The sequence below is a fragment of the Onychostoma macrolepis genome, chromosome 04 (assembly GCF_012432095.1).
Source record: "Onychostoma macrolepis isolate SWU-2019 chromosome 04, ASM1243209v1, whole genome shotgun sequence".
Lineage (NCBI taxonomy): Eukaryota > Metazoa > Chordata > Actinopteri > Cypriniformes > Cyprinidae > Onychostoma > Onychostoma macrolepis.
In genome coordinates, this window is record NC_081158.1 from 16878448 (window position 1) to 16892129 (window position 13682).

Sequence of the window (13682 nt, forward strand, 5' to 3'; positions counted from 1 at the left end):
TATATTAATCTCTTTTAACATCCTCATTTTCTCTTTCTGCTGTTTTATTCTCTTCTGTCTATCTAGTCTCTATGTAAAGAGCTCTGGATCAATGTTGGCCCACTCACTGGCCTAATTCTGTCCCGCTCTTCAGCTGATATTTTACAGGCTGTCACAGTTCCTGCCAGCGGCACCACTGTCATACTAATTATAAGTCAAGGCCACAATGAAGAGACAAATCTGACAAGCAACCAATAATGCTTTATCACTTTGAAGTTTATGAGGAGAAAATTACATTTTTACATTTCTAAAGATATGTGAGAGGTGTTTGCCCCTAAAACTAGCCACCATGATTATGCTGGGCTATTGACAGGTTTTGGTTTGTAGTTGTTAAGGTGACATTTTTGTGAAATTTTGCTAGTGCATTGTTACGTGGTTACTAGGTTCTGAGTGGTTGCTAGGGATTATTCATATTCTGAATCAACATGTGATTTGGGTCCCTCTTTCAGTTTAATCAATTTTACTGTCTGCAAGGTGAAAACTGTAAGTCTGACTGCTTAGAAAAGTAACTGTGCACTTCTCATCAACAATGTCTGTAGCACAAATAATGCAAAACAAATTATGTGTTGAAATGTATTACTTTAGTTCATTCAAATCACTAATGATAAGCAATAGTAATAAAGTGCAAAAACAGCATTCATTTTCTCCATAGGGAAACTGATTTTTAACGATAAACCTTTAGACCTACCTAGCTATATGAGCTATGAGGCTGTTAGTTGATGGTAGCGGCTTCTGTTTAAGCTGCCAGCCTGCATTACTTCAATTTATTTTTGAAATAATCATGTTTCACAGTGGAATTATTGGTGAAAAACTACATAATGCATGATGCAAAATCCCACCAATCAGAGTTAAAACAAGCATAATTTGCTAAAAACGTTCTTAGAGCTCTGAGCACTGCAAATGACGTAAATCAGCCTCCCAACATTTTATAATAAATTGTTTTATATTTCTCCGTCATTTTTTATTAGATTAATATCATTTGCAATGTTTCATGGGATCCTAGTTCTTTCCCTTATTAAAGCTGTGAAGTACGCAGTCTTGTGTTTTATTTATTCATTTATTACAATTTTCAAATACTTGTTTGCTTCAAATTCAAGTTTGTAATGTTATGCTTCACCTTGTGACTGATTGGCTTGGTTCATGGCATTTAACAAAGACTTTTTTATAAAATCCCTATGGAGGAAATTAACGGAAAAATACTTCAGGAACCAATCTTGCTGAAAAAGGGGATGGGCACTGTTACACCCTACAGTGAAATTCATACTCACTACAAAATTCACAAGACGATATTACATGGGTCATATAAAACAAAACAGGTATTTGGTTGCTCTTATATTGTGTAAAACAAAACTTGCTTCTGCTGGTGTTAAAGGAATAGTTTCCCCCAAAATGAAAATTTTGTCATCATTTACTCACCCTCATGTCGTTCCAAACCTGTATAAGTTTCTTTCTTATGTTGAACACAAAAGAAGATATTTTGAAGAATTTTGAAGAACCAAACAGTTATGGTCCCCATTGTCTTCCACAGTAGGGAACGAAATACCGGTACTATGGAAGTCAATGCGGACCATCAACTATTTGAATACCATCATTCTTTAAAATATTTTCTTTTATGTTCAACATAAGAAAGAAACTCATACTTGTTTGAAACAACATGAGGGTGAGTAAATGATAACAAAATGTTTATTTTTGTGTAAACTATCCCTTTAAATCACACATTAAAGGGGTCATGAAGTGAGAAACCAAAATTCCCTTGATCTTTTGACATTGTACATAAAAACATCCTGTAAGTTTCAGAATTCAATACTTTATTGTTAGTCTAAAAACAGCTTATAATGAAGCCAGTCTGCCAAAACGACAGCGTTTGGAATGTTCTACTCTATGATGTAATAGTGTGGATAAGCACCACCTCCGCAGAATAAGATCAACGCCTGCTTCTACATCACTGCCTGTTTAGCCACGCCCACTGATTCATGCATGTAGTGTTTACGAGAGAGGTGAAAACGCATATCTACGCAGAAACTAAACAATAAATATGCTCTGAAGACAAGATGATGCTGTTCAGTGCCAAGTTGTGGAAAAACAGTGTTTGTGTTGCCTTCCTTCTGATCCCAACATTAGGAAAGAGTGAATGAACTTTATTTTTAATGAAGATCAAGACCGCATCAGTAAGAACTTGGTCCTTTGTTCAGAATAGAGAATATTATGTAAAGAGAATAGCTCATTTAGAGTTTGGTTAAGCTGGGAGACAGAGTAAATAATGCAGGAAAAGGAATCCTCAGCTCTGATGTGTATTCACTAGGAACTGTTATGTAACACTTATTCCCACACATGTGTTATGAATATTGTGAACGGTAGTTTTCAAAACCGGGACCTCAGATAAATCATGATTGGATTTTCTTTGTGTCCCAGACAATTGAGCTTCCTTGCACTTTGAAGAACAAGAATATAAATCTAAACAGTGTGTAGATCTGATAAATATTTCAACTCTGAAGCTTAGCATTCAACTTAAATGTAGTCAATTTTCCCATACAGTAATATAGCTTAAACTGAAATATGTCTGATTTATATGGTTGAATCAGCTTTTTCATGTGTCGGTTTTGTTTGTGTTCGGTATGTGCTGCCAGAGAGAAGGCGATGAACTTTTCATCTCTTAATCTTATTACTTAACCCTAATGGACATAGAACTATGACATTACAGCAGACACACACACATGCTGCCATGCCTCAATAAAGTCTATAAATCACATCAGAAACCAAGGTAAAGTGAGGTTCAAAAGTCGGACACCACATTGAATCTAAGATCCAAAATGAAATGTAAACAATCAAATAAGCAAATTTGTGAGACGTACTAAAAAATAAGACCTTCTGAAATTCATGAACATTTCCTGTTTTCTTTTTACTGTTGATGATATAAGATGTATAAAACATGTATTACATTAGAAAAAACAAATAAAAAGAAACCTTCTTTATTAGTGGTCTCAGACTTGTGGTTCTTATTCTATAACCTCACTGTAGTTCACAGATTGTGGCTTGTAATCTCATAATACAGAATTGTTTTCCTCATACAGATGTCTAATATAAAGCAAGAGTCACTTGATACTGAGAAAAGTGCATTATTCAACAAATCTACATTAGTCATCAATGATATATTTGTTGGATAGTGTGTACATTTAGCATTTTGAATGCCATCTAACACATCTTATGAGAATGAGAACTTTGCCAAGAAAATTTCAACAAGCACTGGTTGTCTTTATATGTTATTATGTGTTTGAAGGGCATGGATGTATGGTAGCAGCTACAATTGCAATATGTTAATATAGTTTCAGTTACAGTATTAAGTATACATTTGAATAATGTATAGTAATGTTTTGAGTATAGGACTTACATATTACATTATTTATTATTTAGTATACAAAAATAAGAAAAAAAAATATGTATCTACAAATAAATTGAATTTGTAGACATTTATGGACTAATTTTGTTTGAAAATAATGCAACAAATGAAGCCATAATCCCCCTTCCAAAAAAAAAAGAAAATTCACAATTATCAAATATCATATTATTATATCATATCATATTTAAACTTAATTGTATTATGTATATATCTAAGTTCTAGAAAAATACTGAAACAATACTGAAGACAAAAGTGTAACAGGAAATGTCTGTGATGTCAGCACAACTACTCTGCGATGACTGGTAATGCTGTGTTAAATGGGTCAGAGCTATAAGACGGGAACACACGGGATAAACACACACACACTTAAAAATAGACTCTCAGTCATATGTGGGAATTGATGTCAGCAGAGGGTCAAACTGTTCTGTGTCTGTTTCATACACACTCCCAGGGGCACAGAATTAGGGGGGGACGCCAGGGACACGTCCCTACCAATATCCAGCAACTACCAAATTGTCCCTAGCAATAATTCTGCTAACAAATTCCTTGTATGTGTAAACATACCTGACCAATAAAGCTCATTCTGATTCTGATTATGATTATGTTGGCTACACTAACAATAATGGGGAGGTCATGCTCTACTCATCCCCACCAATGTCAAAAGCAAACTTATGCCTTTGCACACTCCCATCAATAATCTCTGTAGCCTAACTGATAGATAATGATGCTCGTAACAGCAAGATCATGGGTTCAACTTCCAGGAAATGTAAGTCATTTTGGATAGTCAAATGCTTGAATGTAAAATAAATGTACTTAGTTGAATGAATAGAACAAGGAAACCCATGATTGTCTTGTCCATGAAACATAAAAGAAGAATTTCCAAATTTCCCCCCAATTAAGGATGGTGATTTGCAATGTGAAACTCCAAAAAGGACAGAAAAGCACATTAAACGCATTGTAAATGCAGCCTATTGGACTCTATATTTAAAGAGGTGACAGCTTTGTGTGATGAACATTCCAATATTTAAGTCATTATGCACTGAAAAACTTGTCCTCTGAAAGGCTTAAATCTCAATCATGTTCAATTAAATTAAAACTTGGGTTCAATTAAAAAAAATTATGGCTTTAGACATGTCATGCCAAGTCTTACTTCAGAAGACCTATTGTTGTTATCAGGTATCTTATTACATCCTGTAGCTGAAGCAGTAGAGAAGGACAATGACAAAGTCATGGGTTCAATTCCCAGGGAATGCATGAACTGAAAGGATATATGTTCTTTCCAGTTTGTAGACGTTCTAGTCAAGCAGATACAGTTCTTATGTTAAATGGAGAAGCAACAAAATCTCCAAAACTCTTGATCAAGATTCAGTACAAGATACAGTACAATAATATATGTATCAAATCTGTTATAAAATTGCATAATAATTAGAGGTCAACCAATAGTGGATTATACCAATAATGATAACTAGGTTGGATGCAACCCGGAAAAGCTATCAGTTTATGGATTTTTGCCAGCAACCGGTTATCGTGCCGATTAATCAACAACAATAATGGTATCGGCCTCTGTTAATAATGGTATCATAAAAACCTTGGGCACAAATCACATAAAAACTGTGATCTAGTCCAGCTAATGTCAATGCATGTTCAAGAGTGAACAAACTAGATTCTATGACAAGACTTCCATTCATAACACTGCCTATATATAAACAGTGAATTTATTTCATTCTTTTTTTTAGATAAGACTACAACGCTGTAATTTCTAGTATTAAAAATTCTCCCATTCACATATATGTGCTGCATCTCTGAAAGGAAACACATCAGAGCTCACAGACACGACTATAATTCTGCTTGATGCTCTAGAAGCTTCCCTCCATAATCCTTATCTTGCTTCATATTTAATAGCTCTCTCCCATTCATTTTCCTGTAGCTTGTGTGTGCTGTCTCACTCCCTCTGCAGAGCTCATGTGTGGGTTCTCCTGTGTGTGGGAGTTTGCTGACAGTGGCACGCTTAGGGTTATATAACAGCTGATTGTGACTGTGTCGTTCACTAATGACCTTCAGTTGCTGTTCATATGTTTACTGTAGCTGTAAAGGGCACAATGATCATATCCCCCACACGCATGTTTTAATTGTTTTTACTGACATGGAAGAAACTGCTTATTGATATCTATTGTTTTTACACTGAGCTAATTATATTGTCTATACCCCTAATCCTTATAGACACATTGCATTTAACATTTTATGCATTTGGCAGATGTACTTTTTTTTTTTTTATCCAGAGCAAATCAAAGAATATTCAAAGAATATATTTTCTCAGTATACAGTATGTCTTCCATATATGCTTTCATGCTTCAAAAAGGGCATAAAAGCAATAAATGAAGTAGTCCATGTGAGTCATGTACTAAAGTCTTTCAAAATATTTCAGTCATTATTCAATGAAAATACAGAGATCAGCCTAAGCTCTCTTCAGCCATTCATGAGAGAAGTGATGCCCTATTTGTGAAAGAATCGTGCAGTCTTCAGTGAATCAGTTGATCCAGTTCACAAAACAGATACATTTTCTGAATCAGTTTTTTTTTTAAACTGACTCAAAGATTCAGTTCAATAATAGGATTATCGGTGATAAGTTGAATTTGGTTTGCTCCTCACAATGAAGACTTCAGAAGGCTTTCTATGTAGAGTCGTGTGGATGACTTTTATCACATTTGTATGCTACTTTTACATCTTTTTTTTTTTTTTTTTGAAAAGCTTAAAAAGCTTCAGTTTCTATTTCTTCAGCAGAATAAAGTCGGATCAACATGACAAGCTTCATTTTTGGCTGAACTATTCCTTTAATGAAGACATTATTTAGTTCTGTTAGGAAGCAGTTTTTCTCATGGGAACTGCTGCAAGAACATTTTGTCCCCAATATAGTTGTTTTAAGTTTCACTATCATTGTGTTGACATTTTGTCGCATACAAAGATAGCAAATGCTCACTCATAACAACACCCATACACAAATATGTTTTTCTCACACATATCCACACACTCAGTGTAATCAGGCTAAGTAGTCTAAAAATGGGTAAGAATTGTAATTAAAACCAATTGTGTTTGTGTGAACAAGCCTTAAGCAATGTGGTAGAATGACCACATGAGTGTATCTCTTTCATTCAACCACATAAACACAATCCCACTGTCAAGATACAGAGGAAATTGTGGCCATTCACAAAACTGAAGACTATAACATCTAACATCTAACTACCTACATGAAAACTCACTGAGACCTTCAAGAACAAACCAAAGTGTTGAATCATTACTGAGCCCTGGATATAAATTGAAACACAATATTTATAATAAAGAAAAGTCTTCTTAAAAACTCAGAGGTGAGCATATGTCAGCTATTTTACAATAGTTTAAGTATTGCTCATCCGATAAGAATGCAGAGTTAGAACTAATGTAAGAAATGTTTATGTAAAGGATGTTTATATAAAATATTTGACCTCTGAAACAGAATTTCAGGGACATTTTTATGAAGGTATTTTTCTTACATGAAAATCTCATCAATTTAGGACAAAAGCTCTACTGAATTAATGAAATGAAATTCTGAACAAATCTTTCTGTTGCAAAGAGACAGCCGTAGAATAAAATAATTAAATATATCAAGTATTATAAAACCAACCTTGAGGAACTGAGTATGGCGGCATTTTTTCCCACAAACTGTTAAATATCAAGTGCATTTTTTGTCATTTCCAGTAGCGTTTTTGTCACAAGCCCTAGTTAATTTTTCACGCTGGCCAGAAGTATTTTTTAGAATAATGGTCATTATAGTAAAGGCTTCATAAATCTGTGGAAACTGTGGAAGTATGCTATAGTGCTGCTATTAAACTTCCGTCATTTGGTTCAGGTACTGAAAAGGATCATATCATACCGCGGTAAATTTTTAACATGGTATACAACGCATGCTGAACCCACTATTACTACTTCATAACCTGTAGGTATGAATGAAACACTGTACATATACATAGAGGGCATCCCAACTTTAGTTCAGCTTTATACTCCATACATCATACATAGAATACAAGCACAGACATCCTTACAGTACTTACGTAGGAAGTGTTTCTCCAGTAAGGCAATTTCCAAATGACCCTTGACCTCATTGAGACGTTCCGATTCGCTCCTCAGGTCTTGCATGACAGACAAAGTCCCCAAACCAGCCTAGAAAAAACACACAGGGTTACTGACAGATAAGAACCTGAAATAAACCACACACAAACTAGTCTCTCCAAGCTGTGACTTACAGAATACCAGTCCTCTCTATGGTGTCTTCCTCCGGTTTTAGTTAGATAAGCCTCAAACTGGAGGCCGGTCTCAATGACAAACGTAGTCTGTAATATTCTGACTCACTGCTAGCACAACATGAACCTGCTCTGACTCCATCCCGCCGCACACACACACGCACACACACACACACACACACACACAGGCTGAAAGAACGCAAGATCTGCAGAAAGACGAGCCGCAGTGAGAGAGAGACAGAGAAAGTAGGTGAGTGAGAGATTAGGAGAGAGGGCGGCACTGCAGAAAGAGACAGCAGAAAAGCAGAGGTATCTCTTTAAGAGGCCAGGCCAATGCGACTGACAGTGCAGGCATGCTCTCTTCTCTGACACACACATACACACACAAACACACACACACACACACACACACACACACACACACACACACACATGTTTGGTGTCACAGCATTAAAGCCTCTACGGTAAAATGTTTGCTTCACACAATTTGCAGCAGAATTATATCCAAGCTGATGAGACACATACAGCAACAGTAGGGGAAATAGAAAATGGGAAAATGTGATGGCAAATTAGGGATGCACATGGAAGAGAAAAAAATAGACAAAAATTAAGGCAGTGAGAGAGACAATATAAAGCAGCTTGATCATGGGCGCTTAGTTCTTGCCTACAGGTTTTTACAAGCCAGTCAATAAATGTCATGTGACCAATCACCACAGGAACTCTTAAAACATCATACATAACATAATAATGCCCTTCACTAGTGGCTATCTTGAGCTGTCATATCAGGCAGCAGACAAGGAAACATCCAAAAGTCTCAACAAAAAAGTCACTGATAATTATAAAATATTTGCAACATCTACCAGTTAGGCTACTACTTGACAAAAAACAATACAATATTTGTAGAATTTTCAGAATTATTTTGATATTTCTAAAATAGGCATATTACAGTGCTAAACTGAATCGGGCAATCCAATTGCAGCAATTACATGTCTAGGTAACACTTTATAATAAGGATCCATTTGTTAACATAGTTAGCCATAGCCGCGAACATATTTTATCTGGGGGGTGCTGGGGGGCGGAGCTTGATGTGGCAGGGCGGGGCCACGGTGGGGGATTTTTGACAAAATCCTATAAACAGCCCAAACTCTTATAGATTAAAATACAAATGAAGTTCAAGAATTTTTTCTTTAATATTTCTATTAAGGGGATTTTACTAAATATTAACATCGCCGATACGCAAAAGTTTTGGTCAATGCACTTTATCGAATTCTCTCATCAGAAACAACAAAGTGCAGATGTAGCCTACACTGTTAGACATTTCTGTAATTTCCACAGTTATTTACTGTATATCACCCAGTATAATACTACAAATTCCATTTACAGTAAATAACTGTAATACCCTTTACATCATGGGAATTTTCTGTGACGTCAGACCCCACATACAGAGACTTACTATATTTTTTTTAATTTCTGTATATTACTGTATTTGCTGTAACAGTCTCTTTGGCGCCATTCTATTGAGGTTATTTTATTTTCCTCATTTCTTACATTAGGATTGACACAATTTGCCCTATACCGTGTCTACAACGCAGCAACAGCTTGGGACTGACTACAGGATGTGTTACATCGCTTGTAATAATTGTAAAATCTGTTTGTCCTTCATGTCAGAAACAGCATGAGCGCTTGGAGTACATCTGTGCGTCAGAAATATATCAGGGTATCAGTTTACTGTCCGCATTCACTGTAGATAATACATATAATGGGTTCTATATAGTTGTCTAATGTGAAATTTAGTTCAGGTGTTAATAATAATGTTGGCCAGTAGCCTATTGAGAAAATAAATTGTATGTTAGCTAGGTTAAACTAGTTTTATGGCTAGCTGCCTTTCTAGTTTTAGAATTAGTTTGTTATACTTTTTAATGGAATTTAAGATTTACTGCATTTTTTGTATTTGTGTTTTAAAGGCAACTGCAATGAAGCATCAAGAAAGACATGAGCATGCCAGCCAGCCACCCTGAGACTGATAATTCATGGTAAGAGAACCGCTATGGTTTTGAGAGATTTGTGTATTCTATATGAGGTTTGCCTTTTAAAAAAGGCAAAGAGATGTAAGAGATTAATTCATCATATACTGCAGACAACATCACTGATTATAGCTTATAGTTTTTTTTAGACTGCTTACACTTACGCTTCAGTAATATTCTTTGATAATGTAAATGTTCTTTGTTCGCTGTATAATTTGTTCGTTGTTTGAATAATAGTGGACATGCGTGTTATAATTAAACTTAAAATGTCTTTTTATTAAACGTGATCAGGTTAAATTCAAATTCAGTCTTATTAAAATATTTTGTCATAATACGGATAGCCTACTTGCCTAAAACGTTATGATGTGCATAGTTAATAGATTACATTAGGCTACAGATTAGACTACAGTGGTTTGAGCGTGTTTGACCAGAGACTAGAGCGCAATTAAATAGCAGTGCTTGACGCTGGCCGTCTCGAGAAGTGAGAAAGCTTATAAAAAGGATGAGGACATGAATGGTTTTTACAAGTCGGAATGTAAAATTACGGTAATATCGTGTGAACATTCACACGAAATTCTATCAGTGTGAGGGGGAGATGTGCAAGAAAAATACAACCGCACTAGGCTATTTATTTCTGGTCAGTTTAATAAATAATCACAAAAATTAAGTATCATGGGGATGATCGAAGGGCAAAAGGAAAATCTCAGACCCGGCCCTGTGGCGGGGGGTCCTGCAGCAACCCTAGTTCCCGCGGCCATGTAGTTAGCTACATTAGTTAACATGAACTAATAATTAAAAATAATTCTAAAGCATTTACTAATCATAGTTAATGTTAATTCGAACATTTACTAATACATTATTAAAATCAAAAGTTGTATCTGTTAATATAATTTGATGGACCTGTTTTAGTTTTAATAACTAATATTAACAAAGATTAATTAATACTGTAGCAAATGTTAAACATTATTAGTTAATTTTAGTTAAAGTACGGGGCTGTTGAATGCTTGATTCTGACTGGTTGATGAACATTCTAAGGTGTGCAATTATTTTCAGCGAAACACACGGCTTAAGTGTTTCCAGGCAAGACTCAACCGCATTACATGTCCATAACACTTCGCCAAGTGATTTCAGTTATTTCAAAGGTCCTTAGAGCTTACAACGGCAAAAGAACCAAAACCCACAATGACAGGGACTGAGCAAATAACAACAAGTTAAAACTCCAACAAGTTAACTCCAGTCCGTTGACTTTTTAGAAAATAATGCTCACCTGAGGTGTAACAGCTGCATCACCACCTCAAGTGTGCATATTTAATTAATATACAGGTGCTGGTCATATAATTAGAATATCATCAAAAAGTTGATTTATTTCACTAATTCCATTCAAAAAGTGAAACTTGTATATTATATTCATTCATTACACACATACTGATATATTTCAAATGTTTATTTCTTTTAATTTTGATGATTAGAGCTTACAGCTCATGAAAGTCAAAAATCAGTATCTCAAAATATTAGAATATTTACATTTGAGTTTGAATAAATGACCATCGCTACAGTATAAATTCTGGGTATCTCTTGTTCTTTGAAACCACAATAATGGGGAAGACTGCTGACTTGGCAATGATCCAGAAGACGAACACTGACACCCTCTACAAAGAGGATAAGTCACAGAAGGTCATTACTGAAAGGTGTGGCTGTTTACAGAGTGCTGTATCAAAGCATATTAAATGCAAAGTTGACTGGAAGGAAGAATTTGGGTAGGAAAAGGTGCACAAGCAACAGGGATGACCGCAAGCTTGAGAATACAGTCAAGCAAAGCCAATTCAAACACTTGTGAGAGCTTCACAAGGAGAGAACTGAAGCTGGAGTCAGTGCATCAAGAGTCACCACGCTCAAAGCCACTTCTGAACCAGAGACAACGTCAGAAGCATCTTACCTGGTCTGTGGAGAAAAAGAACTGGACTGTTGCTCAGTGGTCCAAAGTCCTCTTTTCAGATTAAAGTAAATTTTACATTTCATTTGGAAATCAAGGTCCCAGAGTCTGAAGGAAGAGTGGAGAGGCACAGAATCCATATTGCTTGAAGTCCAGTGTGAAGTTTCCACAGTCAGTGATGATTTGGGCTGCCATGTCATCTGCTGGTGTTGGTCCACTGTGTTTTCTGATGTCCACAGTCAACGTAGCCATCTACCAGGAAATTTTAGAGCACTTCATGCTTCCTTCTGTTGACAAGCTTTATGGAGATGCTGATTTCATTTTCCAGCAGGACTTGGCACCTGCCCACACTGCCAAAGGTACCAAAAGCTGGTTCAATGACCATAGTGTTACTGTGCTTGATTGGCCAGCAAACTCGCCTGACCTGAACCCCACAGAGAATCTATGGGGTCTTGTCAAGAGGAAGATGAGAGACACCAGAAGATGAGAGACACCATGGTGTAGCATCTCCTCTTCTTTTCAAAACAGTTTGAAGACATCTGGGCATCGAGGGTATTCTGGAGTTTTGGTGTTGGAATTTGGTCCCATTCTTGCCTGATATAGGTTTCCAGCTGCTGAAGAGTTCGTGGTCGTCTTTGACGCATTTTTCGTTTAATGATGCGCCAAATGTTCTCTATAGGTGAAAGATCTGAACTGTAGGCAGGCCAATTCAGCACCCGGACTCTTCTACTACGAAGCCATACTGTTGTAATAGCTGCAGTATGTGGTTTTGCATTGTCCTGCTGAAATACACAAGGCCTTCCCTGAAATAGACGTCATCTGGAGGGAAGCATATGTTGCTCTAAAACCTTTATATACCTTTCAGCATTCACAGTGCCTTCTAAAACATGCAAGCTGCCCATACCGTATGCACTTATGCACCCCCATAACATCAGAGATGCTGGCTTTTGAACTGAACGCTGATAACACGCTGGAAGTGCTCCCTCCTCTTTAGCTCAGAGGCATTTCCAACAAGAATGTCAAATTTGGACTCGTCTGACCATAGAACAATTTTCCACTTTGAAACAGTCCATTTTAAATGAGTCTTGGCCCACAAGACACAACGGCACTTCTGCACTCCTTTTTGCATGATAGAGCTTTAGTTGGCATCTGCAGATGGCACAGTGGATTGTGTTTACCGACAGTGGTTTCTGGAAGTATTCCTGGGCCCATTTAGTAATGTCAATGACAGAATCTCTAAGACATCCCTTTTATAAGTAATCATGTTACAGACCTGATATCAATTAACTTAATTAGTTGCTAGATATTGTAGCAAATCAGCTCAAAAGGGAAATGTATATAAATAATTTCAATTAATTTTGACACTTGCAACACAGCAGCAGAAAAATGAGAAAACTAGACTTGAAACTATAAGTGTCTTTACACTGCCAAGTTAAGGCTGATCTGTGCCTTATCAGCCCCTAGTATCAAAGCATACAGTTGTGATGGCTGTGTAAATGCATTTATGCCACCTCTGAGCAGTATGCTCAATGTTCTCCCAGCTGAATCTTTCAAAATGTATTGCTTTTCAGCCCTTTGTTGCCCCCGTGCTAACTTTTTTGAGACCTGTAGCAGGCATCAAATTTGAAATGAGCTCATTTAGTGGGCAAAAGTGTAAAAATTCTCAGTTTGTAAACATTTGTTATGTTCTCTATGTTCTATTGTTTCTGGAGTTTTGGTGTTGGAATTTGGTCCCATTCTTGCCTGATATAGGTTTCCAGCTGCTGAAGAGTTTGTGGTCTTCTTTGACGTATTTTTCATTTAATGATGCGCCAAATATTCTCTATAGGTGAAAGATCTGGACCGCAGGCAAGCCAATTCAGCACCCGGACTCTTCTACTACGAAGCCATGCTGTTGTAATAGCTGCAGTATTGTTGTTTTGCCTTCCCTGAAACAGACGTCATCTGGAGGGGAGCACATGTTGCTCTAAAACCTTTTTTACGCCGGAAGGTCTCCCTCCTCTTTAGCCCGGAGG

The 13682-nt window shown here is 36.6% G+C and overlaps 1 protein-coding gene across 5 annotated transcripts in view; it reads right to left on the reverse strand.

Annotated features, from left to right (window-relative positions):
• gramd4a (GRAM domain containing 4a) overlaps positions 1 to 13682 on the reverse strand; it is a 63003-nt gene that overhangs the window by 34179 nt on the left and 15142 nt on the right. For 4 of the 5 annotated variants that reach the window (XR_009270754.1, XM_058773129.1, XM_058773127.1 and 1 more), the window contains exon 3: positions 7522 to 7630. Coding sequence is in view for 4 of the 5 variants with exons in the window: in XM_058773129.1 (XP_058629112.1) it covers positions 7522 to 7630 (109 nt within the window). In the remaining variant the exon portion in view is untranslated. Of the gene's footprint in view, positions 1 to 7521; positions 7631 to 7713; positions 8049 to 13682 lie in introns of those variants that run through there. The other variant, XM_058773130.1, reaches the window with a different exon arrangement.